Source organism: Macaca fascicularis, chromosome 17, assembly GCF_037993035.2.
Source record: "Macaca fascicularis isolate 582-1 chromosome 17, T2T-MFA8v1.1".
Classification (NCBI taxonomy): domain Eukaryota; kingdom Metazoa; phylum Chordata; class Mammalia; order Primates; family Cercopithecidae; genus Macaca; species Macaca fascicularis.
In genome coordinates, this window is record NC_088391.1 from 28,660,721 (window position 1) to 28,688,719 (window position 27,999).

General features: G+C 41.4%; 1 protein-coding gene across 12 annotated transcripts; it reads left to right on the plus strand.

Annotated features, from left to right (window-relative positions):
- The first annotated feature begins 140 nt into the window (after window positions 1–140).
- On the plus strand, window positions 141–27,991 carry PHF11 (PHD finger protein 11). 12 transcript variants are annotated; one of them, XR_012426963.1, is made up of 11 exons: window positions 141–266; window positions 5,585–5,706; window positions 12,426–12,533; window positions 17,419–17,552; window positions 20,001–20,047; window positions 21,145–21,209; window positions 22,292–22,358; window positions 22,786–22,899; window positions 23,199–23,330; window positions 25,434–25,505; window positions 27,523–27,991. XR_012426963.1 is itself a non-coding variant. In XM_005585856.5 (10 exons), the coding sequence occupies exons 2-10, from the start codon at window positions 5,608–5,610 to the stop codon at window positions 27,675–27,677; spliced, it is 879 nt and encodes a 292-aa protein (XP_005585913.2). In that variant the 5' UTR covers window positions 141–601; window positions 5,585–5,607; the 3' UTR covers window positions 27,678–27,991. The 12 variants fall into 12 exon arrangements, 7 of the variants coding, with proteins under 7 accessions (XP_005585913.2, XP_005585912.2, XP_005585914.3 ...); XR_012426965.1 differs by having other exon boundaries at window positions 158–601; window positions 21,924–22,358; XR_012426964.1 differs by having other exon boundaries at window positions 255–601.
- Window positions 27,992–27,999: the final 8 nt, after the last annotated feature.

The following is a 27,999-nucleotide window of genomic DNA, read 5'->3' on the forward strand; positions in this document are numbered from 1 at the left end:
AGACTTGAGTCCGGAGCAGTGTGCGTGAGAACCCCTATCTGCACATCCAGCTTTCTCCGGGCTGGCTAGTGAGTGAAAGCGACAGCCCAGATTTGAGAAAACGAAACCTAGTGCAGCCAGGGCACTTCCGGGATCTCGCCATCCGGACGCCACCCGCAGCTGCAGCAGAGCCATGGCCCAGGCGTCGCCGCTCCGACCCCAGAGGGTGGACAGCGCCGGCAGCCCGGAAGCCCAACCCGCGCAGGAGGCGCTCTTCCTTCCCACCGGTGTGTACCGCGGGGGCGGGCGGGGCTGGGCGGCAACGGGCCCGAGCAAGGGGCCTGCCTCCGGTCGTGGCCTCTTGGGGGCCCCGACCTGCCCCTACTCCGAGCCGGGGCCCCAGACGCCGGGGCCGCGCTGGACAAACGTGGCTCGGCACTCGCGTGCGTGTCGGGGGGCGCCAGAGGACAGGGCGCGGCCCGGGCCAGTTCCACGGGTGGCTCTGACTGGCCATGGTTTCACACGAGTGGCGGGCATGCTTCGGTTTACCTCTCCCGCGGGTGACAGCCTAGTGCTTCCACCACAACCGATGTCAACTCTCCTAGCGCTCCTCCACTCACAGGTAAACCAGGACAGTGGAGGGGCGCACTGCTGCGGGGAGGCAGGGGCCGGCCTTGAGGGAAGAGCGGGGTCTCACGTTCACGGAGGAAGTGACTGGAACCCGTCTCCTCCTCCCCAGTCGTTCCGGTCCTCCCCGGCCCTCTCCTTGAGTGGGTGGGTCTTCTGACGGGTTCCTGCCCTTGCGTATGTTTAGTGCTCCTAACGGTGTGCCAGGCTCAGGGCAAGGCCCTGAGCATACGAAGATGAGTTAGGCAGGCCCTGCCCTAGAGACTCTACTAGGCAACTTTAATGAGGTCAGAACCACAGAGGTACTGATGAGAGACTCCTGACTCCCGGTGTTCAGGGAAAGCTTTTTGAGGAGAGGATGCCCGGGCTTACCTTTTTTTTGTTTGTTTGTTTTTGTTTTTTTGAGACAGAGTTTTGCTCTTGTTGCCCAGGCTGGAGTGCAATGGCGCGATCTCGGCCCACTGCAACCTCTGCCTCCCGAGTTCAAGCGATTCTCCTGCCTCAGTCTCCCGAGTATAGCCTCCCGAGTAGCTGGGATTACAGGCATGTGCCACCACGCCCGGCTAATTTTGTATTTTTAGTAGAGACAGGGTTTCTCCATGTTTCCTGGGCTTACCTTAAAGGGCAAGACTCAGCCAAAGGTGGAAAAGTTGAAGGGGTGTTCCCAGCAGAGAAGATGACACAAATAAAGGCACCAACCACAAAACGTCATACGTAAACATCATACGTGTCAACCACAAGTCAATCAGTTGGATATTTCATTCGCTGGTGTACTATGGACTGTAAGATGAGTCACGAGAGATGCGATTCCATCCTGACGTCTTCCGCAAACTCCAGACTGGTATAACCAACTTCTTCCAAGTCTGAAATGATCTCAAACTGAGTATGTCCCAAAGAGAATTCTTGTTTCCCCCACTCTACTCAAGTACTCCAAACCTGCTCAACCACCAGCCCATGCCATTCATCCAGTTGCTCCTCCCAAAAACCTTAGTGGCTCCTCAGGGCCTCTTTTTCCTCCCCACACCCCTTCTAATGTATCAGTCAGGCCAGCCAGTTCTGTATTCAGCCTGACTGTATCTGGAGCCTGACTGCTTCTCACTACTTCCATTACTGCCACCCAAGCCTACGCCATCCTGATCTTCTGCCTTGACTATTGCTTTCCTGGCTTCTATTCTAGCCTTTAATACAGGCAGGCCTGCATAGCAGCCAAAATGCTTTTTGAAAAACGTAAATGTGATTCTCCTACTCAAAACCCACCAATAGTCTCCTATGACTCTCACAACAACCTGTAAGCCCAGCCTACAGTTTACCCCATGTCCTTATCTGATTTGACTCCCGGCCATCTTAATGACTCTGCTATCCTGCCACCTTGTAGGTCCTCTAAGCTACCAAAGGTGTCCCTGCCTCAGGATCTTTCCATTTACTATTTTCTGCAAGGAAAACTCATTGCCACATCATCCCATTTTCAGTTCCCGATCACATTCAGATGTCTGCTCATACACATCTTCCCTCAACCTTGCCTGCCCATCCTGTCTAAAAGAGCACCCCTTGCCCCTGCTCCTGTCACTCTCTACCTCCTTCTCCTGCTCTATTTTTCTCTATAGCACTTATCACTCACTACCCGGAAAAAAAAACAAAACTTGTTTAATGCCTGTCTTTACCACACCACTGGCATGTAAATTCATCTTACTCTCTTCTATCCCTAGTGTCTAGACTAGTTGGCCTAGTAGTAGTAGTAGGACATAGTAGGTACTCATTAAATATTAAATAATAGTAAGTTCTCATTAAATATTTGTTGAAGGAATGAATGTACTTATATATAACACTGTGGAGCTTGACTTCTGTAGGTGATGGGGAAATGCGGGTAGATGTCCATTTCAGGTAGATCATTCTGACAGTAACCTAGTACATTTCAGGTAGATCATTCTGACAGTAACATAGTACATTTCCGGTAGATCATTCTGACAGTAACCTCGTACATTTCCGGTAGATCATTCTGACAGTAACCTAGTACATTTCAGGTAGCTCATTCTGACAGTAACCTCGTACATTTCAGGTAGATCATTCTGATGCTAACCTCGTACATTTCAGGTAGATCATTCTGACGGTAACCTCGTACATTTCCAGTAGATCATTCTGACAGTAACCTCGTACATTTCAGGTAGATCATTCTGACAGTAACCTCGTATATTTCAGGTAGATCATTCTGACAGTAACGTAGTACATTTCCAGTAGATCATTCTGATGGTAATGTAAAGAATGGAGTGGGATCATGACAGGGAAAATAGAGACAAAGACAAGAGATCACTGGAATGGACTAGGTGAAAGACCCTGAGGGTAAGGCAGTCCACCTTCCACACCGCTGCCAGCATTGCCTTTCTCTTAAACACACATGGGCACACAAACACACATATACACATGTGAATGTGCACACACAGATCAGGTCATGGTCCTTCCAGTGTTAATAAGCACATACTGGCTGCAAGTACTACAAAAACAATTTGATGTAATTTAAGCATAAGGGATGCTTATTAATAGTAAGCAGGATGACCAGACTCACAGACCCCCAGAGCACGGATGCTTTAGAATCTTACAGAAAGTGCTGAGGACTAGGACCTGAGAAGCCATTATAAACCGACACTCTCCTTTATCTCTTATTTCTGCATCTCTCAGTGTATCTGCTTTGTTCTTTTGTCTTTCTCTGGTCCAGTTTTCCTGGTAATGGTATAGAAGATGGCTGCCCTGGCAGCCTCTCCGTTTTTACATCTTCTTCTTTAAGAAACCAGCCCAATCTGAACTGAAATCTTCTATCCTGAATTCCATATATCTGAGAGATGGGCAGGTCCTCTGGGACTATCAGCTATGTCTACAGGAATGAAGTACAAACATGCCTGCTGGGGGTCATTGTGAGCTGAACAGATACCCTAAAGGAGTCTGTTGAACATCCTACCCTTTGGTTCCCCATGGTCCCTCCTCTATAACACACACATCCTTATTCCTATTTATACATTCTAAAGATGTTCCCAGTGATGCATTCTGTTCCCAGTAATGAATTCTAGGTATACCGAAACCAAATTCAGTCACACTTAACTTCTGCCAAAGTCATATCTAGCCACTTCATCCTGAGATAATGCGATGGAGCCATTCATTCTCCAAGGCCATTACCAAGTTCCTTGCCAAGCCTCTAGGTAATGTCTACTGTTTTGGTCTGTATCCAGTTCAGGTAGGCAATCACTGGACCAGTGATAAAATTGGCTTCTACACATCCAGCAAACAGTGGAAGAACTAAAATAGTAAACTGCAATAAATACTAACGATAAAAGGAGAAAAAAGGAGGAACTCTCCACACCAGCACCATAAATTAGTTACCAGCCCAGAACAAATCTATACTGGAAGAGAATTCTAAATGAAATGATAGGATTAGTGAATCCCATTCCATCTGTTTCACCCATTTCTTTAGTGGCAGAATGTGTTCCTTGGCCACCCTTCCTGGTTTCCCCAGATTCTGTGCCCTGGGTGGATTGCCCTTGGCTGGAGGGCTTTAAGAGTAGAGGCTAGAGTCTTGGCAATCCATTTCCACATTGAAGTAGGCCTGCAGATTGCCAGAGAGACTAAGAATCAGTGTGTTGTTTGAATTAGTCATAGTTCTCATAGTGCACGCTTGTGATCTTTCTGTGGTTTCATTCTGTATAAACTTTATTGGCTCTCAGTTTCATTTGTGAGAATTCTAAGATTCTGCAATCTTGTCGGGTCAGGCTCTGTGAGTCCTCAGGGTTGCTAAACCCCCTAGAAAGGAGCCTGGGGAGCCCTGCTGGCCATCACTATTCTTGGTGCCAGCTACAGATGAAAACCAAGGGGCTCTTCCCTAAAATACTTCAGCCTTCATGACACACCCTTAGGCATCTCTCCCTCTCCGAATCTGTACAATTCCTGATTCAGATGGTGAGGGATACCAAACTGTCCAAATGTATGTGGTCCATGAGTTTCAGATAACACATAGCAATAGTTCAGATAGTGAGAGATGCCTGTGTAAAAGTCCTCAGTGTGGCTCCCCTAACTGCAGAGAATTACACGCTTCCTCCAGTCTAGAAGATTAAAAGAACTAGAAGAGCCGAAATCTATTAGGATGCTGTGATGTGAGGGGATTTAGCAGGAAAAAGCCACTAGGGAGAACCTGTGGGTCCAACCCCGTGTTTTTATCCATCTGCACTGGAGACAAACTCTGGGTCTAGCACAGCAGTGTTGTCAGCATATCTGTCTTGTTCTTCTCTGTATTCCCAGTTGGCAGACATTACAGACCACCTCTGTATTCCCAGATGCCGGGACTCTTGGAACCCAAGTACTTGGGAGTGCAGCTTACGTATCAGTGAGTTGACAGCTCTGCCCAATGCACAGAAACAAGCAATGTTGTGCGAAAATGTTCCTGGTTATGTTTCTTGAATAAAGGTCTTCCTCATTTTGGCTGGGCACAGTAGCTCATGCCTGTAATCCCAGCAGTTTGGAAATGCCAACATAGAAGGATCACTTGAGGCCAGGAGCTTGAGAACAGCCTTGGCAACATAGCAAGACCCCGGTCTCTCAAAAAAAAAAAAAAAAAAAAATTAGCTGGCTGTGGTGGCATGCACCTATAGTCCCAGCTACCTGAGAGGACCACTTGAGTTCGGGAGTTCAAGGCTTCAGTGAGCCACTGCATTCCAGCCTGGGCAACTGAACAAGCCACTTGTCTCTACATTTTAAAAAGAAGAAGTTATCCTCATTATTAGGCATTTAGAAATGAACTCATTAATTCTTTTATTAGCACATTAAAAAATAAAAACTAAATAGCTTTTCCACTTGGGTCCCCAATTTTTTATCTCTCTGGGAATTAAGAATCTCTCATAAAAACAAGTGCCCTACCTTCTACTTTAAGACTGGAAGAGGAGTTAGTGAGACCAAGAAATTCCACTTTTCCATTTCTCACCAGGGATGTTACTTATAGGTGTCTTTCAGGTTGCAGAAAAGATGGAAAAAAGGACATGTGCACTCTGCCCCAAAGATGTCGAGTATAATGTGCTGTATTTTGCACAATCAGAGAATATAGCTGCTCATGAGAATTGTTTGGTAAGTTACTTGAAAACGTACTTCAAAGTACATGAGTACTTTTAGTGTAGCGCACACAAGAATAAACAACACTTTGGATACAGAGAATAACAAGTTGGCCATGGTTTGGGCTTTTAGGTGAAGATTGGTGAGCATTTTTTTTTTTTTTTTCTTGAGACGGAGTCTCACTCTGTTGCCCAGGCTGGAGTGCAGTGGCACAATCTCGGCTCACTGCAAGCTCCGCCTCCCGGGTTCACGCCATTCTCCTGCCTCAGCATCCTGAGTAGCTGGGACTACAGGCGCTCACCACCACACCCGGCTAATTTTTTTATATTTTTAGTAGAGATGGGGTTTCACCGTGTTAGCCAGGATGGTCTCGATCTCCTGAATTCGTGATCTGCCTCGGCCTCCCAAAGTGTTGGGATTACAGGCGTGAGCCACCACGCCCGGCCTGGGGAGCATATTTTTCTGACTTTGAACTGTTTCAGAACTTATCACCTATGATTACTGGTAATTTTATTTGTAAGTGGTTAAATACACAAAGAGAAAGAATTGTGCTGAAGAAGCTTATTTATAGATATTTTAATGAAATATTTAAAATATAACAGACACTGATAGATCTTCTACCCAGATATAATTTCTATCAAAGTCTACAGATTTCTGAGATTTATCCATGTTGGTAAACATAACTCTAAGTCTTTCATTTTAAATACGATGTTCGATTTCATGACTATATCACCATTAACTGTTCTGTGAATGGGCATTTAGTTTTTCCAGTATTGTTTTCTATGAGTAACAAGTTGTCATGAACGTTCTTGTCTAGGTCTCCTTTTCATGTGAGAATTTCCCTCGTGTAGGCTGTATGGCTAAGAGCAGAACTGTTAGGCACAGGAATGGGGCACAGGAATGGGGTGTTTTATACTTCACTAAATATACCAAATTGTTCTTCAAAGAGATCGTACCATTTAATACACCTAACTTACCAAACATCATAGCTTAGTCCAGCTCACCTTAAACATGTTCAGGACACTTACGTTAGCCCACAGTTGGGCAAATCATCTAACACAACACCTGTTTTATAACAAAGTGTTGAATATCTCAAAACATTTATTGAATACTGTATTGAAAGTGAAAAACAGAATGGTTTATGGGTACTCGAAGTACTATTTCTACTGAATGCATGCACTATTGTAAAGTTAGAAAAAACTGTTAAGTTGAACCATTGTAAGTTGGGGACCATCTGTATAAAGGAGGATGTGTATAGATTATATGAAAATACTATGCCTGTTAGATAAGGGAATTGAGCATTCACGATTTTGGTAGCCTCGGGGGTTCCTGGAACCAATCCCCTGCAGACACTGAGGGATGACTACACTGTGGCTTTATTACTAGCCTTGGCTGTTATTTTGGCACTTTGAATTTGTGGATCAGCTTTTCATGTTTGACCAAAATTCCTCTTGGAATTTTGATTGGAATTGCGTTGCATTTATAGATGAATTTGGGGAAAAAATAGATACATTCATATATTATATTATAAATAATTAATATAAATAATTGGAGAGACAGACCCTGTTAATGGATGGGAAAAAGACACATTCACATATTATAACATATAATATATTAATATGTTATTAATGTATAATGTATTAATATGTTATTGATACATTATATATTAATATATCAATTATATATTTATATACAAATATATAAATATATTATTTTATATAATATAATTAATATATATTAATATATTATATGTTATAAAAATGTGTCTTTTTTTCCCATCCATTAACAGAGTCTGTCTCTCCAATTATTTAGGTCTTTTATAAATTTCAAAACTGTTCAATAATTTTTATCTGTAGACATATAGAACTTGGGGTTAGGCATATTCCTGGGCAAGTTTTTTGTTTTGTTTTGTTACTTTTTTCTAAAAGCTTTTTAAATGAACTATTATCAGTATGTATGAACACTATTGATTTTTATTTATTGATTTCATCCAGCAACCTTACCAAAGTCTTATTAGTTCTAAAACCTCTCTAGATTTACCTGGATATATTGTATGTGGACAATCCTCATCTTTAAATAAGAACAATTTTATTTATTTACCTTTAATTCGGGGGACTCTTAATCTCTTTTTCTTGTTTGTGTTTTTCCAGAACATTCAATTATAGCAGTGATTACAAGCAATTAAAGTTGGGAGCCCTGTCTTGTTTCTGATATTAATGGGATGCTTCAAAAATCTTATCATTGTGTATGTTTTACATTCTTAATGATTTCATTTTATTAAAATAAGGAAGTTACCTTTATCTCTAGTTTGCTAAAAATTAGAGCGTGTTGAATATTACAAAATGCTTGTGCTGGCCGGGCGCGGTGGCTCAAGCCTGTAATCCCAGCACTTTGGGAGGCCGAGACGGGCGGATCATGAGGTCAGGAGATCGAGACCATCCTGGCTAATACGGTGAAACCCCGTCTCTACTAAAAAATACAAAAAACTAGCCGGGCGAAGTGGCGGGTGCCTGTAGTCCCAGCTACTCGGGAGGCTGAGGCAGGAGAATGGCGTGAACCCAAGAGGAGGAGCTTGCAGTGAGCTGAGATCCGGCCACTGCACTCCAGCCTGGGTGACAGAGCGAGACTCCGTCTCAAAAAAAAAAAAAAAAAAAAAAAATGCTTGTGCTACATCTATTGAAATGATCCGGGTTCTTTTTCTGTCTCTGGCTACAAACATTGCTAAATGCTTTATTTTATTTTACTTTTTTATGTGCATAATTTGATGTTTATTTTAAATTACAAATTTATGGAAAAGTTGCATATACAGTACAAAGAACTTTTTTTGGGGGTCAGAACCATTTTAAATTAAATTATGTGTTATCTATCCTGAATACTTTAGTTTTTTTTTTTTTTTTTTTTTGAGACGGAGTCTTTCTGTGTCGCCCCAGGCTGGAGAGAAGTGGTGCGATCTTGGCTCACTGCAACCTCTGCCTCCGGGGTTCAAGCGATTCTCCTGCCTCAGCCTCCCGAGTATCTGGGATTACAGGCACGTGCCACCACACCCAGCTAATTTTTTTGTATTTGTAGTAGAAACGGGGTTTCACCATGTTAGCCAGGATGGTCTTGATCTCCTGACCTTGTGATCTGCCCGCCTCGGCTTCCCAAAGTGCTGGGATTACAGGCATGAGTCACTGTGCCCAGCCTTTAGTATGTATTTTCTACAAATAAGGTGATATGGTTTGGCTATGTCCCCACCCAAATCTCACCTTGAATTGTAATAATCCCCACTTGTCAAGGGCGGAGCCAGGTGGAGATAAGTGCATCATGGGAGCGGGTTTTTCCCATGCCATTCGCATGATAGTGAATAAGTCTCAGGAAATGTGATGGTTTTATAAAGAGGAGTTCCCCAAAAATCTCTCTTGCCTGCTGCCACGTAAAACATGGCTTTGCTCCCCCTTACCTTCTGCCATGATTGTGAGGCCTCCCCAGCCATGTGGAATTGTGAGTTCATTAAACCTCTTTTTCTTTATAAACTACCCAGTCTTGGGTATGTCTTTATTAGCAGCATGAGAACTGACTAATACACAGGACATTCTCTCACACTATAACAATATAAACGTCAAAATCAGGAAATTTTGTTATACTACTACCATCTATTCCTCAAACCACTGAGGTTTCACCTGTTGTACTAATAACACGTGTGTGTGTGTGTGTGTGCTTTTTTTTTGAGACGAGGTCTCACTCTGTTGCCCAGGGCTGGAGTGCAATGGCACCATCATGCCTCACTGCAACTTTGACCTCCTGGGCTCAAGTGATTCTCCCACCTCAGCCTCCAGAGTAGCTGGGATTGTAGGCATGTGCCACTGTGTCCAGCTAATTTTTTTGTACTATTTGTAGAGATGGGTTTTTTGCCATGTTGCCCAGGTTGGTATCCAACCCCTGGGCTCAAGCAATCCTCCCACCTCAGCCTCCCAAATGCTGGGATTACACGTGTGAGCCACCATACCTGGCCTAATAACATTTTTTACAACCAAAGATTTTCGCTCAGGGGTTGCATTTGGTTTTCAGGTCTTAAGTTTTTTCATTTCATTCTGTTAATAATGTGTGTTGTACTTATATATTTTTTCTGCTGTGAAACCATTCTTAGATTAACACCATTTAATGGTGATGTTTTATTTTTACTTATTTATTTGAGACAAGCCCTTCCAGGCTGGAATGGAGTATAATCATAGCTCACTGCAGCCTTGAACTCCTGGGCTTAAGCAATCCTCCCACCTCAGCTTCCTAAGTAGCTAGGACTACAGGCATGTACCACCACACCCAGCCAATTTTTTAGTTTATTTTTGTAGAGATGGGGGTCCCACTGTGTTATCCAGGCTCATCTTGAACTCCTGGCCTCAAGTGATTCTCCTGTCTCAGCCTCCCAAAGTGTTGGGATTACAGGCGTGAGCCACCGCTCCCAGCGGTGATCTTTTTATTCTAATATACTGTTGATGTTGATTTGCTACTATTTTTTAGTTAACTTTATTGGCATATTTTACATAAAATCAAATGTACCCATTTTAAGTGTCCAATTCAGAAAGTTTTGAGACATGTAACCACATGAGACCCATGTAACCACTACCACCATCAAGATATAAACATATCCATTACCCCAAAGGGTTTCCTCAATGCTCTGTGCAATCAATTCCTTCCTACCCCAACTCCCTATCGATTTGTCTTTTCTCAGATTTCATATGAAAGGAATCCTATCGTTGTCCTCCTTTGTGTCACTTCCTTTGCTCAGCATACTGTTTTAGATTCACCCATGTCGCATGTATCTGTATCTTGTTCCTTTATCATTCTTCATAGTACTTAATTGGTATGCATATATCACAATTTGTTTATTCATTCATCTGTTGGTAGACGTGTTATTTCCAGTTTGGAGCTCTTATGATAAAGATCAGTTCTGAGCATCTGTATATGAGTCTTTGTGTCTTTATTTAGGTCTTTCATAATTTCAAAATTGTTCAATAATTTTTTTTTTTGAGACGGAGTTTTGCTTTTGTTGCCCAGGCTGGAGTGCAATGGCGTGATCTCGGCTCACTGCACCCTCCACCTCACAGGTTCAAGCAGTTCTCCTGCCTCAGCCTCCAGAGTAGCTGGGATTACAGGTCCCTGCCACCATGCCCAGCTAATTTTTTGTATTTTCAGTAGAGATGAGGTTTCACCATATTGGCCTGACTGGTCTCGAACTCCTGACCTCAGGTGATCTGCCTGCTTTGGCCTCCCAAAGTGCTGGGATTACAGGTGTGAGCCACCGCACCCAGCTATTCAGTAATTTTTATCTGTAGAGGTATAGATCTTGGGGTTAGGCATATTCCTGGGCTTGTTTTTTGTTTTGTTACTTTTTTCTAAAACCTTTTTAAATGAGCTATTATCAGTATATATGAACACTATTGATTTTTATTTATTGATCTCATCCAGCAACCTTACCAAAGTCTTGTTAGTTCTAAAAAGTCTCTAGATTTACCTGGATATATTGTATGTGGACAATCCTCATCTTTAAATAAGGACAATTTTATTTATTTACCTTTAATTTGGGGCACTCAATCTGTTTTTCTTGTTTGATTATGTTTCTTTTGGGTAAACAGCTAGAACTAGAATTACTGAGTCATAAAGTGAGTGTATGTTTAACTTTAAAAGTGATTGCATTATTTTACATTTCTACCAATAATATGTAAGAATTTCATTTGCTCCACATCCTCATCAACAGTGGGTCTTGTTATTTTAGGCAGTCCAGTAGATGTGTATTGCATCTCACTATGGCTTTAATATGCCTGAGGGTTAATGAGACTGAGCATCTTCTCATGTGCTCATTTGCCATTCATAAACCTTCTTTCATGAAGCATCTATTCACATTTTGTGCCTACTTTTAATTGAATTGTCTTATTCTTGAGTTGTAAGTGTTTTCTAAATTCTGGATGCAAGTCTTTTGTCAGAGATATGTATTGTGAATATTTTCTCCCAGTCTCTGGCTTGCCTTTTTGTTTTCTTAGCAATGTCTTTCAAAGACAATTTTAATTTTGATATAATCCAACTTACTTTTTCTTTATGCTTTCTGATTTTTATATGAAATCTTTGCCTATGCCAATGTCACCAAAATTTACTCTTAGGTTTTTCATGCCCTTTTGTTATTTGATTATAAAATGTGAAATATTGATCTTCAATTCAGATTTGGATTCTTCTGGTTTCAAGTAGCACATAGAGACTGGAGCCGGTCTAAACATAAAAGGGGATTTATAATAAGGTTTTGGGAGCATTTCATGTTTCCTAAAGGCAGGCATGCAGGTGGGTGTAAGAAACAGCTAGAAAGCCATTGGGAACCTAGAATGTCCTCTTTCTAGCCCTTGTTTTTCTTTCTTTGCAGACTGACTTGCTCTGACCACGTGGCTTCAACTATTCCTCAAAGCCCATTCCACACTTTTAGGATAGGGGATTGGACTGACCTAGCTTGGCATCAGGGTTCCACCCAGGTCAATGAGTTATTAGAGGTCAGGATTACAGAGTATAAAACATGCCTGGAAACCAGGGTCATTCCCAGAGAAATGGGATGGCTTATGGTCTGTTCATCCATTCCCAAAGGTTGCCACTGTTTTACCCCCAGTCCATTTCCCACTCCTGGTTTGATTTTCCACTTTTGGTATGATTTTCTGATATGTAGCTTTCAATATTACTTTGTGCATACTCTGGATTTTTTTTCCAATCTGCAGCTGTATTCTTCAGGACTTGTGGAATGTGAGGATCATGATCCACTTAATCTTGATAGAAGTTTTGATGTGGAATCAGTAAAGAAAGAAATCCAGAGAGGAAGGAAGTTGGTAAGTATAAATGATATTATTTCTTATACTGGATGAACAGAGCCTCAGGGGATGCATTCCAAAGGAAGTCTATTTGACTGATAAACTAGGGATAGAGAATCTTGGAGAACTGAAAGAAGTAGGAACTGTATTGGAAACCTCAATTCAACTTAACATTTAATTATTTATTTATTTATTTTGAGACAGAGTTTTGTTCTTGTTGCCCAGGCTAGAGTGCAGTGACGTGGTCTCAGCTCACTGAAACCTCCACCTCCTGGGTTCAAGCAATTCTCCTGCCTCAGCCTCCCGAGTAGCTGGGATTACAGGCATAGGCCACCATGCTCGGTAAATTTTCATATTTTTAGTAGAGACAGGGTTTCACCATGTTGGCCAGGCCGGTCTCGAACTCCTGACCTCAGGTGATCTGCCCGCCTTGGCCTCCCAAAGTGCTGGGATTACAGGCGTGAGCCACCACGCCCGTCCAACATTTAATATTTTAAACTAAACTACCATATACTTCACCAGTAAAGTGATCTGAGTTAGAATGCTTTTGCTGTAAGTAGAAGTAAGCTCAAGTTAAACAGACTTTTACAAAGAGGATGCTTACTTTTTCACTTGATCAGAGAAAACACCTGCTTTCCAAGCTGGTTGATTCAGTGGCTTGATGTCATCAGGGGCCCAGATTCTTCCTCTCTGGCCTCCTGTCCCCAACATCAGCTGGTCTCCTTGTGGTCATAGGGTGGCCGCAGGCAGCAACTGAAGCATCAGGCTTTCTTGTTCATATCCAGTGAAAGAGAAAGGTCATCCCTACACATGGAATAAGCCCCCTTCTAAAAGTTTAATTAGGTTACACCCCTCTTTCTGCACCAACTGCTGGGGGTGGCCATAACTAATCAGGGTCTACCCTGGGAGCTGGGGTCAGCTCCCCATGGGTCATAAGGGGGCTCTTCAGGAAGGAAGAAATGCTGAGAAGTCATTCCACTGGGCTTATTGCAGTGACTTCCTCTCAAGGACCCTTCACATCTTAGTAAGCAGGACAGCAAGTGTGAGCACCTCACACTCTGACTACAACCACAGGGTTAATGACCGGGGACAAACAGTTAGTCTTTGCAAGGCATCAGCATCAGCAGCATCCTGTGGTAGGTGTGTTACATACACTGTTCTAGGTAAACTCCCAGCTATAGGTAAAACGATGCCCATTTTGTAAATCGAAGAAATGGAAAGTTCAGGGTGAAAGGGAACAGTCTAGATGGAATTCTGCAAATTATGCTGTCTTAGGCAGTGTACACAATACTGTAGTAGGTCCTGAAGCAAGTCATAAAAATGGACTGTGTGTGGCCCAGGCATGGTGGTGCATGCCTCTAATCCCAGCACTTTGGGAAGTCAAGGCAGGAGGACTGCTTGAGCCCAGGAATTTGAGACCAACCTGGGCAACATAGTGGGACCCTGTCTTTACCAAAAAAAAAAAAAAAAATTAGCCCAACACATTGGCATATACCTGTAGTCCCAGCTACTTAGGAGGCTGAGGTAGGAGGATTGCGTGAGCCTGGAAAGTCGAGGCTGTAGTGAGCTATGAGCTCACCACTGTACTCCAACCTGGGCAACAGAGTGAGACTCTGTCTCAAATTTAAAAAAAAAAAAAAGAAAGAAAGAATGTGTGGATCCTGCTCTCAATGTGTACCCTATACTAATAAATACTTGGCAAGACTGGCTGCTGACATCATTAGTGCTCACAGTGCCATGTCCCTAGGATTTTGGGTGTGATGAGATGGGTGAACAGGGAGCCCCTCTAATTAGAAAGTAGCAGACAAACCTCAACTAGAATATTTTTGTTGCTCTTCACTAATTGGATTTGAGTGGGGAGACATAGAGTTAAAGAAATCTGTGTGAAATTCTAGTGGCCATCCAGTCATGAAGAGACCCAGGCTGAGAAATGAGGGCAGTGGACTGGAGGCATAATATTTGGCAGAAAGCAGGTACCTGAGGGTTTCTGCAGATCTTGGGATGCAGACTTCCCTACTGGGAAGGCTTTGGGATGGGTTGGAAGTAGAGGATAAAGGAGAGAAGAGAGGAAAGTCACCTGAGGTAATAGTTACCCACTCACAGCATTTATGGAACCCTTGGACTATGTGGGCAGATACATGGCACACACCCGTCGTAGGGACAGGCCAGTGCTGTGGTGGTTTCAGTACAGCTGGGCAAGTGCCTCGAGGGTGAGCAGCAGGGGCCCTCAGCAAGCAGGCTCCTCCCTAGGATTCGGACTACCAATCTGACACAGACACATGAGCATCCAATAGCATTTCAGAGTAAAGTGGCCAAAAAAATACAGTTCCATCTCCTACACACACACACACACACACACACACACACACACACACACACACACACACTCTCCCCATCTAAATCTGCTCATTCTTCATCCCAGTAAACAGCACCATCCTTATCCATTTGCCCAAGCCAGAAGTCTAAGGACTCTCTTTTCCTCGTCAACCTCCCAGCCCAACATCAAGCCCATGGGCACAAACTCCTAGATGGGCCGCCCACTTCTCTCAGCGTCAGTAATCCACCATAGTGAAGACACCCATCTTGTTCTCTAAAGCTAGTACTGACCCTCACCCCACTGTCTCTCCTGCCATCCCTACCCCAGCCCTTTGTTCTCCGTCCAGCAGCAGCCCAGCAGCCCGAGTGATCTTTCAAAAATGTTAATCAGCTTATGTTCCCCTTGCACAAAGATAAAACCCAACTCCTTACTCTGGCGTGTAAGTCCCACTTGATCCAGCCCTTACTTACCCCTTTGATCATCCCAAGGCTTCGTCGTGCCCACTTCGCTGCTCCAACAGCACTGGCCATCTGTCTTGTCCTTGCTGTAGCTTGCCAGTGGGGAAGCTCATTCTTGTGGCCAAGACCCAAGGCCCTCTGCTTAGAATGTCTTTCCTCCTCCTTTTTGCATCTGGGAGCTCTTATTATTATTCAGATCTCAGCTTCCATATCACCTTCTTAGAGGTGACACATTTTACTGACTGCCCAATCTGAAGTAGGGACCCAGTGACACTCTGTCACTTCACCCTATTTTAATTCGATATAATGTGTATATAACTTTGTGAGATGTTTTAAACTTTGCTTTATTTGATCATTGTACCTTGTCTCCGATAGAATGTAAGCCTCACGTGGACAGGCATCTTCTCTGCTTTGTCCACTACTGTTTTCCCTTATCCTAAAACCGTGCCTGCCACATCATAGCTACTGCATACTAAATAAATACTATATACTCATGTATTTTTAAATGAATAAATGTTCATTAGCCATTTGTGTTTTTTCTTCTGTAATTTGCCAGTTACCATTTTTCTGCAGGTTTTCAGAATCTGAAAACTTTATCTAGTATGTTACAAACATTTTTCTTTCCATCTTTTCCTTGTCTTTCAAATATTTTTTAATGCCCTCACTATAAAAATGGAAGTTTAAAATTTTTGTATAGTAGGCTCTGTCAGTCCTTCTGTCGCCCAGGCTGGAGTACAGTGGTGCAATCACAGCTCACCACAGCCTTGATTTCCCGGGCCCAAGCTATCTTCTGGCCTCAGCCTCCCACATAGCTGGGACTACAGGAGTGTGCCACTATGCCCAGCTGACTTTTAAAGTTTTTTTGTAGAGATTAGGTCTCACTGTGTTGCCCAAGCTGGTCTCGAACTCCTGGGCTCAAGCAATCCTCCTGCCTTAGCCTCCCAAAGTACTAGGATTACAGGTATGGGCCACCACGCCTAGCCTGTCAAGAGTTTTCATTTGTGGCTTCTGGGTTTTCTTCCTGCCTTAGACAGCCTTCCTTGCCTCCATACTATGCTTTTTTTCTTTCTCCTATATTTCCTAATCTCTAAGAGTTTTTTGTTTAACATTATCTAGTTAGAGCTTTAATCCATGTGCAACTTATTCAGGAGTATATTGTGAGGTAGGGATCTAACTTTATTTTTTCCTATATACATAGCCAGTTACCCTCCTCCCAAATTAAATGATCGTTCTTGTATGCTCTGATTTGAATTTCCACCTTTATCATAACCTTATTTCTTGCCTATATTTGAATTTCCTTTAACTGTTTCTGTGCTTGCTTGTGCCAACCCTGGGCTATGGTGTGAGTGACCTCCTGTTCTGCAAGGCAAGTTCACTGGGCCCCCACGTCATTCAGCCAGAGTATCATGCTGATCAGCCTTGGTCCTGGCTGGATTCCCCTAAACCAGTGAGGCTGCTGTGGCCACACGCTGCCTAGCCATCATGACACCACTCTCACATATAAAATACCAGATAGATAAATAAATACCAGGCAGGGAGCAAATAAATTGAACTAAGAAAAAACTGTTAATAGAGTTGTAGAATTTTTTTAAATGTTTGGCCCTACTACCTAGATTCCAAGGAGGTTTCCCTTACTTTATCTCACATTATCCTCAATAGCAACTCTGTAAGACAGACATTATCACCCATGGCAGGGTCTAAGTCCGAAAGAGAAATCACACCACTCTTAGTGGCACAGCCAGCGGCCACTCTCGCCTGTCTCAAAGGGCCCCCTAGTGGGGCCCCTTGCCTGAAGCTGGACAAGTTTGCCTGCTCTGCTTTTTAGAAAATTATTTTTAAAATAGAGAGATTGGTTTTTTTGAAACAAAAAGCATTTTCTGCTTTTAATCAGATCATTACAAAACTGTCTGTCCAAGCATTCCAGTTAGCTGAGGTTTTGCCAAAATTCCCAAATGAGCAGCCAAATGTAAGTACTGTACCCTAATGTTTGTAACAGGATGGAACCTTGCTCATGATGCCAGGATAAAATGCAGGGCTCCTGGAACTTAAATAACATGTAATGATATCTTTGAATTTTAACAAATAACAACAAACAGGTACTTACTCAGTAAAATCTATTCTTCTGTAGAAATGTAAATTTTGTCATAAAAGAGGAGCCACCGTGGGATGTGATTTAAAAAACTGTAACAAGAATTACCACTTTTTCTGTGCCAAGAAGGACGACGCAGTTCCACAGTCTGATGGAGTTCGAGGAATTTATAAGTATTTAATAAAACATTTTTAAAACCACATTTGGGGGATTGGGATAAGGAATGGTTAGATTAAGACAAGGAGACTTTTTTTTTTAAAAAGTCTTTTTTTTAATAAATAAAGATTAATTTTATGTAAATGGTTTTGAAATGAGAACATAGCCAGTTTGCGGGATGCCCAGGGGTTACGTGAATTTTGAATTTCAGTGAAATATATATATATATATATATAATTTTAGTCACAATATCTTGAATAATGAGCTCAATGTTAGGAGAGCATGATTTTTTAAAATGTGATTTTTGTGAGCTATGTTACATTCTTAGGATGATTTTTTTAAAATTCCATTCAGAGGCTGCTGTTTTTTCCTGCCGGTGGGCGTATATTCCCAATTTTCCCATAGTGTTCCAGGCACTATTTTATTTATTTCTTTAATAACCACTTGCTTTATGCCAAGCACAGTTCTAAGTGCTTTACAAATGTTAACTCATTTAATCCTCATAATAGTCAACTGAGATATATACTATTATCTTCACTTTCCAGAGGAGGAAACTGGGGCCTTGAGACACTCAGTGACTTGTCCCCAGGTTACACAGCTAGTCAGTGGCAGAGCTGGGCTGCAGGACTTCCGAGTCCTCGCTCTTTGCCACCATGTTGTCTTCAGGTATGGGGGCTATATATTCTAAAACACGAGGGAAGCCTACCATTGAAAGAAGCTTGCTAAACAATTTTAAATGTAATTTTGAGCAAGTTCCGTAAGTATTTTGTTGCTAATCAGGCATGAAACGTGTAAATATGTAAATTTCATACTGCACTTCTTTTTATATTTGATTTTCTAAGAAACTCACAGGTTGTTATAGTCTCAGAGTTTCATTTTTATTATTTACCTTCCCAAAGAACTCGTTTTGGTATGACCTTTAAAATGACCTTAAACACAAGATCAAACAAAAAGGAATGAAGTCCCTGCTATAGCTTAAAGTTTGAAAAACCCATTAGAAGAACAAATAGGGACTCAATAAAATAGTCTTCTTGCATTGTTTTTTCAAGGAACAGGTGAATTTTTATGCATTTTTAAACTGAATTTAAACCTTCATGCTTATCATACATGAGGCACCTTGCTAGGTGCTACGAGGTACAAAGAAGAATAAAATATAGATTGAACCTCAGAGAAGTTATCACCTGGTGGGAAGCCCAGAAGAAGGGTCAATGCAAACAGAAGCACATGGGATAACCAGAGAAGGAGGGGTTACATGAAGGGAGCTTGGCATTGAATTGAGAATTGTTGACACTGTGGAATGGATGGGAACATGGGGTTCATCCTGATATTTTCGACACTGTTTTATATGTTTGAAAAAATTTAAGTACTTGGGAAGTGAAAGTGCTCAGAGATACCAGAATCAAAGTGGGAGGAGATTAACTTTGTTTCGGTGTTGCTGGGAAGGCTGCATGGAGGAGGTGGGAAGTGGTATAAGATGGGAAGAAACGGCATTCCCCTAGGCGAGGAGGCCACTGCTTCCTGAGAGTCCACGCCATCTGGAGAGGAAGGGAGATGAAGCTGGGTGCCGAGGAGGAGGAAAGGTTAGAAAGAAAGCAGCCTGAGCAGCTCTATAAAACGATTCACTTCTTTTTTGTTTTTTTTAAAGACGGAGTCTTCTGTGGCCAGGCTGGAGTGCAATGGTGCAATCTCAGCTCATTGCAACCTCCAGTCTCCCAGGTTCAAGTGATTCTCCTGCCTCAGCCTCCCGAGTAGCTGGGACTACCGGCATGTGCCACCACGCCCAGCTAATTTTTGTATTTTTAGTAGAGACGGGGTTTCACCATGTTGGCCAGGAAGGTCTCGATTTCTTGACCTCGTGACCCACCCGCCTCAGCCTCCCAAAGTGCTGGGATTACAGGCATGAGCCACTGCGCCCAGCCTCACTTCATTTCTTCATCGTAGCCTGCTATGCTGCTGCTTTCTCTTGGAAGATACTAATCAGTTCTAGGCCCTTTGTAGGTCAAATCTAAGATCTGGGGCAAATATCTGTTTTCATTGAAAACTACTTTTTCCTCAAATTAATGCATGCAATTTTGTGCTATTTATTGTTGAAAACCAGCAGAATCTTGTACGTCAGATGGAAATCTGCATGTCTTTAGGTCTCTTTATACAGTAAAATCCCACTGACCACTGTATATGAACTAGTATTGTTCATAATACTTCATCAGTACTCATTCCTTGAAAGAACATAATCATCTTCCTAAGTCCCTGAGGGCATAAAAGACATCTAACTGGGCCTCCCGTCTGCACTCAGTGGGGGTCACTAATTTTACACAGGTTTAAACAGCTTTAAAAAAAAAAAAAAAACTTCAGTGTGACACCATCATGAAAAGTAGGGTAGTGTGTTTTTAATCACAAAAATAGACATGATATTTGAAAACTGTAAATAAAAATATTTTACAATTCTTTGAAATTAAATATTTCAGACTGCTTTGCCAACAACATGCTCAATTCCCGAACAGCGCTCAAAGTGGTAAGTTCCTAAAATTTAGCACTGTGGGTTTTAAAGAAAGGTAAACATTTAGGTAATATAAGGAATAGTCCCAATTTTCTAGCTTCATTGAATTAAAATATAAATACTTGAGTTAAAATTTTACATATCTAGAAAATTGACAACTTATTTGTGTACTATGTGATATAACTAACTAATTTTTTCTTCTTTATGAACAAGACTTATTCTCTTTGAACCATTCGCTGGTATCTTTCATTCTCCCTACACTCACAGAACCAAACTAAGACATGGGAAAAAGCCTTGACTTTTGGGACTGCTTCTCTTCCATAAGAATTTTCAGTAGATAAAATTTAAAAAGTGCTACACTTTCCCTGAGTGAAAATTCCCTAAGGATGCATGGTTAGCATTTCAGTTCTAATTAAGGCAGACTGGATCCTGGCTAACTGGAGTTATGGGGTATACTTTCATTCATGAGTGGAACAGCAGTGTCTTAGCAGCACTAAATCTGCAATGTTCACTGTGAACTGGAGTCAGGACCTCGTTGGAAGACTTAGTTCTGCGTCATGCCAACTGCATTTTATGGTGATGAACAACACTCTCCAAATAGCACCTCTACAGTCATTTTTCAGTCATTACCCTTTTAACTCAGCAGGAAGTGCTACTACAAATTCTGCTTTAAATCAGTGTTTACTGACGGAAAAGCATCAGCAATACACACTTAACCAAACCCTTGCAAATGTCATCTATTAAATATCTTCATCTTTATTAGTCTGTTTTACTTTGAATATCTTCACTTATGAATGAAATTGAGTGCATTCCCATATCTTTTCACCAATTATATTTGTTTTCCTATAACCCAATTTGTTCATTTTTCTATTCAATGCACCCTCTCCCCAGAGAGTTCCCCATATGCCCATTTTTCTACTCAATTTACCTGTTTTGCATTAAACTTATAATATTTTTTTAATTAACCCTTTATCATAAGTGCTGCAAACACTTAGTTTGCCATATCTTTTGACTTTGTAAAAACTTTTGGCATATGAGTTGTATATTTCATGTAGTCCAACAGTAATCTTTTCCTTTATGGATTCTAATTTTTAAATGGTTTCTATTTTTAGCTAAGTTTTCAGGAGTGAAAAGAAAAAGAGGAAGGAAGAAACACCTCTCAGGCAATCATACACAGGTAATCTGACTTAGTTTTTATAGCTTTGCATTTCTTCATACAGAGTCCTTATTTAAACCAGTCTGAATGTCAGGTGAAATGTACTTTCCAAATCATCCGAACAGACAGCCTTTGTAGAACATTCTTCATTTGTGTTCTCAGCTAAGGCTGCTCCTGAGGCTGCCTTTTTAGGAAGAATCCCATAGTCGGGAAGCTCTTAGATAATTCCTAGATGATAGTATCACAATGAGATGAGCATGAAAATGAAGCTGGAAGTTCCAAGCACATAACCTTCAGGAGGTGACATTCTGAGCTCCTATAAATTCCCTGGCACCAAACTAGTGAAAGCATCTGACCCCACAGGTGCTTACAGGTAAAACGGGCAGAGGGTGCAGTCAAACATCCTTATGGAACCAAGTATTTCCCAGCTGCATGGCCCACACCTGACCACATTTGTAGCTCTTATAAACTTCTGGATTATTATGTATAAAACGTATGAAAGTATTTTGGGGATTTCAAAGTTTTTATACATCAGCACGTATAAGCTAAATTCATATGAGCCAGCAACCTTCACCTCCTCCTGTTTATACAAGGGGTACTTGTCAAACACCTCTTGATGTTTTATAATACAAAACAAAAATACATTTGCTGTTTACATCTAAATATGAATATGGGGCATTTTGTTGTTGTTGTTGTTGTTGTTGTTTTGAGACAGAGTTTTGCTCTTTCGCCCAGGCTGGAGTGCAATGGTGCGATCTTGGCTCACTGCAACCTCTGCCTCCCGGATTCAAGCAATTCTCCTGCCTCAACCTCCTGAGTAGCTGGGATTACAGGCGTGCACCACCACGCCTGCCTAATTTTTGTATTTTTAGTAGAGACAGGGTTTCACCATGTTGTCCAGGCTGGTCTCCAACTCCTGACCTTGTGATCCGCCCACCTCGTCCTCCCAAAATTCTGAGATTATAGGTGTGAGCCACCGCGCCCAGCCAGGGCATGATTTTTACTGTAGGCGTATCATTTAGTTATGGACAGCAAAAGACTGGTTTTCATTTTATGCAATATTAAAATCAATGTAATGCAATCTTGATTTTCTCTCCTTCTAGTCACCCGAAACAATGAAATGTAATACATTCGTAAGACAAGTGAAAGAAGAGCATGGTAGACACACAGGTTTGCACTAAGTGTTGTCTGTGACAAATATGGCCTACAATACTTACAAAAATGTCAACCCACGTGTTTCAAACTTGGTATCCCGCCTAAATCTTTATTCTTCTAGGCTTGTAGTAATTAATGAGTATAAGTCTTTATCGTAACTATCCACTTTATTGTAATCCCAGCATATCAAGATAACTTAGGTTGGAATGGTCCGTTGTCTTCAGTATTAAGAAAAGACAGACCTCTTAATAAAGACGCAGACAGGCTTGCCTGAGCTCAGAATCCAGTGATATGTCACCCCTCACACTGTGACCCCTGTAACTGTAGTTCTCTGTTCTTTAAAGAAATAGACATTCCACTAACAACACATACAAACTGTGACAAAAAGTGACAGGGGCTGTTATGTCAAATATTTAAGGGTAATCTTTTAAAATCCCTTAAGCCAACTACATATCGGGAACAGTGTACACTGCTCAGGTGACAGGTGCACCAACATCTCAGAAATCATCACTGAAGAACTTATCCATGTAACCCGAAACTACCTGTTCCCCAAAAGGTATTGAAATTTTAAAAATTACAGTTTTTATATGTTTAAAAAATCCTCTTAACTGATATAGTTATTGTAAGCAGAGAAATTTTCACTTTTACTTTTTGTAACATTTCATTCATTGTTTCAGCTGGCCAAAAAAAATGAGATATGATGAAATTATAATTAATAGAAACAGTGAAGGTGCTGTATTATTTTACTAAGTATGTCATCCACCACTAGGCAAGGTCTGAAGAAATAAGCATAAAATAATTTATGATTAGCTGCCCTAAGACTATTTCCTTCTCAAATGTTTGTCTTACTCTTAGATGCAACTGTGAAAGTTCCTTTTCTTAAGAAATGCAAGGAAGCAGGACTTCTTAATTACTTACTTGAAGAAATATTAGACAAAGTTCATTCAATTCCAGAAAAACTCATGGATGAGACTACTTCAGAATCAGGTACTGATGAATAGCAATATTTCTAAGTATAGAGACTTCTCCCAGACCTATATGTAAAACAAAACAAACCCAAGAAAAAAAAAAGGCCCATTTTCTTCCTATACTACTTTTTTCTTCTTCTTTACCTCATTCTTTATTTTATTTTATTTTATTTTTTTGTGAGACAGAGTTTCACCCTTGTTGCCCAGGCTAGAGTGCAGTGGTGGGATCTCAGCTCGCTGCAGCCTCTGCCTCCTGGGTTCAAGCGATTCTCCTGTCTCAGCCTCCTGAGTAGCTGGGATTACAGGCACACGCCACTATGCCCAGTTAATTTTCTGTATTTTTAGTAGAGACAGGGTTTCACCATGTTGGCCAGGCTGGTCTTGAACTCCTGACCTCAGATGATTCACCCACCTTGGCTCCCCAAAGTGCTAGGATTATAGGCGTGAGCCACCATGCCTGGCCCTTTACCTCGTTCTTTAATAAAATCATTGCACCAGATCTACTGTGCTTCATAAATCAACAGGATGTGGGTAATTTACAAACTCAGTAATTTAGTCAAAAGTAACCTGATGCCCTGAGAGTTGTGGTACATTTTCCAGAGGTGTCTTACAGGTTGGCCACTAACAGAACGTGCCATTCAGAGACAGATTCAGTCACATATGCTCCCCTGCCACTGCCCTGCACTCCTGTCGCTAAGATCTGAGAACAGTATTATGTTACAGTTTTGATTTGACTCAAATTCTATTCCTTAATAAGCCAAGTGTCCTTTTTAAAATAATGTTAACCCAAACTTTAAAGTATAGAAGAAGGAATTTTAATGTTTTAATTGATGTTTGGTTTAGAGATGAACTTTGTTAAATAAATTTCTTTCTTAAAGAGCTCTTTGGGAAGCCAAAGTTCCATTTGTATGTGCAGGTATATAGCTACTTAGCTTTTTTTTTTTTTTTTTGAAGCAGAGTCTCGCTGTCTTTCCCAGGCTGAAGTGCAGTGGTGCGATCTCAGCTCATTGCAACCTCTGCCTCCAGGGTTTAAGTGATTCCCTTGCCTCCGTCTCCAGAGTAGCTGGGATTACAGGCATGTGCCACCACGCCTGGCTAATTTTTGTATTTTTAGTAGAGACGGAGTTTCACCATGTTGGCCAGGCTGGTCTTGAACTCCTGACTTCAAGTGATCTGTCCACCCTGGCCTCCCAAAGTGCGGGGATTACAGGTGTGAGTCACTGCGCCCAGCCTTACTTAGCTTTCTTGTAACTTATATCCCATGAGTTTAAAACCTTTATTATAAATATAGTTATTTTACAAGGACAAGCTGGACAGCTTATATTGTAGGCAACAATATAAAAAATGTGTATTTGAATGGGATTATTTTTTATAGGGCAAAACCAAAAAGTGAGATAGTAAACATTTCCAAAAGCTCATTTATTATATTATTTTATTCATTTATTTCCTCTAGACCAAGCACTTCCCAAACAGTGTGCCTGAGAATCACCTGTAGGGCTTGTGAGGACACAGATAGCTGGGCCTATCCCACAGAGATTCTGATTCAGTACAAATACCAAGAATTGGGGGCCAGGTGCAGTGGCTCACGCCTGTAATCCCAGCACTTTGGGAGCCCGAGGTGGGCAGATCATCTGAGGTCAGCAGTTCAAGACCAGCCTGGCCAACATGGCGAAACCCTGTCTCTACTAAAAATACAAAAAGTAGCCGGGCATGGTGGTGCGCGCCTGCAATCCCAACTACATGGGAGGCTGAGGCAGGTGAATCGCTTCAACCCAGGAGGCAGAGGTTGCAGTGGGCCAAGATTGCACCACTGCACTCCAGTCTGGGCAACAGGGTGAGATTCTGTCTCAAAAAAAGCAAAGAAAAGAAGACAGGAGAGGAGAGGGGAGGGGAGGGGAGAGGAGGGAAAGAGGAAGAGGAGAAGAGAAGAGAAAAGAGCCAAGAATTACATTTCTGACAGCTTCCCTGTGCTGCTGCTGCTGCTGCTGCTGCCGCCGTCTAACATTAAAGTTCATGGCAGATGACTGCTCTCTTTCCTTTCCCCTGTTTTGGATTACATATAAATGGAGGAGTTTCTGCCTATACAAACTGTTTAATATTGAAAATGTTTTTCTCCCTCCAGACTATGAAGAAATCGGGAGTGCACTTTTTGACTGCAGATTGTTTGAAGACACATTTGTAAATTTTCAAGCAGGTACATGAGTTATATAATATCTGAGCAGCATAGTCGAGAAATATTTATCACCATATTGAAACAATATACTATACAGGTGATAAAAATATTTTAGAAGAATGTTCATTGTTTTCTTAAATGAGAAAAGCCAATTACAAAAACAGTATGACCCCTGCCCACCCCTGCACACACGGAGGAAAAAAATATATAAGTACACGTGCACAGACAAAAGCGGCACCTGGTGGAGACGGTAGTTGGTTGTAGGTAGTTGGATTATAGTGATTTTTGTCTGTTCTTTTAGTGCTATATTTTCCAGACTTTCTATATACACACAAACACTTTTGTAATGAGAAAAACTCATTAAAAAAGTAGAGACAACAAAAAATTGATTCCAAAATTGGAGCATATTTTGGCCTGTGTGTGGCCCAGGCAGGAGCTAGTGAAGCTTCCTGTGGCTTCTCTGCTCTTGCGTGGCGAGGCTATGATAAACCATCCCTCCACTTGCCTCCCTCTCGCTTGGTGGGATAGGTCAAAATTTCAATTCTCCCAATATTAATCTTCAAATCTAATTTAGTTTCTTATCAGGGAGGGTTGCAACTGATTTAAAGTTCATCAGGAAAAAAAAAAAAAGAGCAAGCCAGAATAGCCAAGAAATGTTTGCAGTAGAAAATCTGGTTTGGTTTGGAGGAGGGAGATTTAACCTTCCTATTAAATATCAACCATTTATTGAGTGAGTCCTCCTTTCAGCATTAAGATGCCCTCGCGACAGGCTACACCTCCACTTGTTTCTGAGTCCGGTCTGACTTCTCTATCGAGGCTGCCACCCATGGCTGGGCAGGCCGTGCACAGAGTCACACAGCATTGGTGTGGATGGCTCCCCCTGAAGTTGCACAACAGAGTGCCTTCCACACTCTGCGTTTCCACAGATGTATCTGTCTCTCCAGCATATGGTAGGAAGACAATACAATTTCCCTGGGAAGAAATCATTAGTTCATATCCCTGTCTCAACACGGCCAACCTTTCTCATTTTGGCTTTCTATATTATACATTTCTGTTTGAATTTTTTACTACATTTATAACCAGCAGGAAAAATATTTGAAAAATCTACCAAAAATAATGTCTGTTTTAATAGTCTTTTGAGGATGTCTGCTACTATATGGCAGTATCCATATTTTTTTAAAGCAGCCTTAAATATCTTTTTCTAAAAAGAGTTATTTTGTAGGGGACTTCCGTGTGTGTTTCTTTCATGTAAGGACACATGTGACACATCACTACTTGGATGGGTTAGGTGGGAGTACATAGATTATAATGTAGTATGGGGGGTGCCACTACTTGGAACTGCATGAGATTCAATTTAAAAGGTGGGTTTCACCATCCCGGTTGATAAAAACTTGCTTAATTTAGCCTTACTAATATTTTAAATTAACTATAGGTATGCAGTTATTCTGAATAAAAGTTGTGTATGTGTGTGTTTTAACTTTGATTTTGCGGCTTTTACAAATTACATTGCCATTGACTACTATTTGTTATTTATAAAGCCTAAGTATCTTCCTCCTAAGCTTTTCTAAGTTTCCACAATTAAAAGCCTTCCTGTTTCTAAATGAAACCTAAAGCTTTTATGTAACATTAAAAATTGAACACATTTTTAGGAGGGATTTGTCCTTAACCTTGGTATTCTAGCCACATTCTCCAATTATCATATCTCAATAAATGGATATAGTATAGCATGAAGGTTATACAGTCACTATTTTCAAGTTTTCAAATATATACCAAGGGACTTGTTCTGCTATAAATGTGCACAAAATCTTAAGGGTTTACTGGGCAGCTTTGTGTATAAATGTTAGAATTCTGTCCTGAATTAGAAGGAGGAAGTGAAGGCATAAAGAAACCAGCTCCTGCCCATAACGCTCTGGATCCTTTTCCTCGGAGGCATGAGGATTGTGTATCTGTACTTGCAAGTGAAAGGGGCTAGAAACGGTACATTATTTCTAATAAAACTACTGAATAATCTGAAATCTTTTTTTTATTCTTTTCATAGCAATAGAGAAAAAAATTCATGCATCTCAACAAAGGCGGCAGCAGTTGAAGGAAGAGATTGAGCTACTTCAGGACTTAAAACAAACCTTGTGCTCTTTTCAAGAAAATAGAGATCTTATGTCAAGTTCTACATCAGTATCGTCCCTGTCTTATTAGGGATTACCATTTCCTAAGCCAGGAGTCAGGCTAAATTGCAATCGGGCTCAAAACCAGAGACCAGGCTGTGAAATCCACACATCTTTAGAACTAGTCATTTCCTCTTGGCCCCGGCAGCTCTTCCATGTTCTTGCTAGTTGATATTTTGATCATTCTTTGCACACTCTTACTTGTGTTTTTTGTTCACTGTCACATTCCCAGCACCTAATATGCTCAGTAAATGTTTGTAGAATAAGTGCATAAAATGTTATTAACCTTTGATTCTAGTTACAGCCCATGATGCTTCTTAGATATAATAAATTTGGATTATACTACTTTACTT

Coding starts and splice junctions, on each gene's coding strand:
- PHF11 (XM_005585857.5), top strand. CDS start 173: ATGGCCCAGGCGTCGCCGCTCCGACCCCAGAGGGTGGACAGCGCCGGC. Junction 21,210..22,291: donor TCTCAGGCAATCATACACAG/GTAATCTGACTT, acceptor CTCTCCTTCTAG/TCACCCGAAACAATGAAATG. Junction 22,359..23,198: donor AGAGCATGGTAGACACACAG/GTTTGCACTAAG, acceptor TCTTACTCTTAG/ATGCAACTGTGAAAGTTCCT.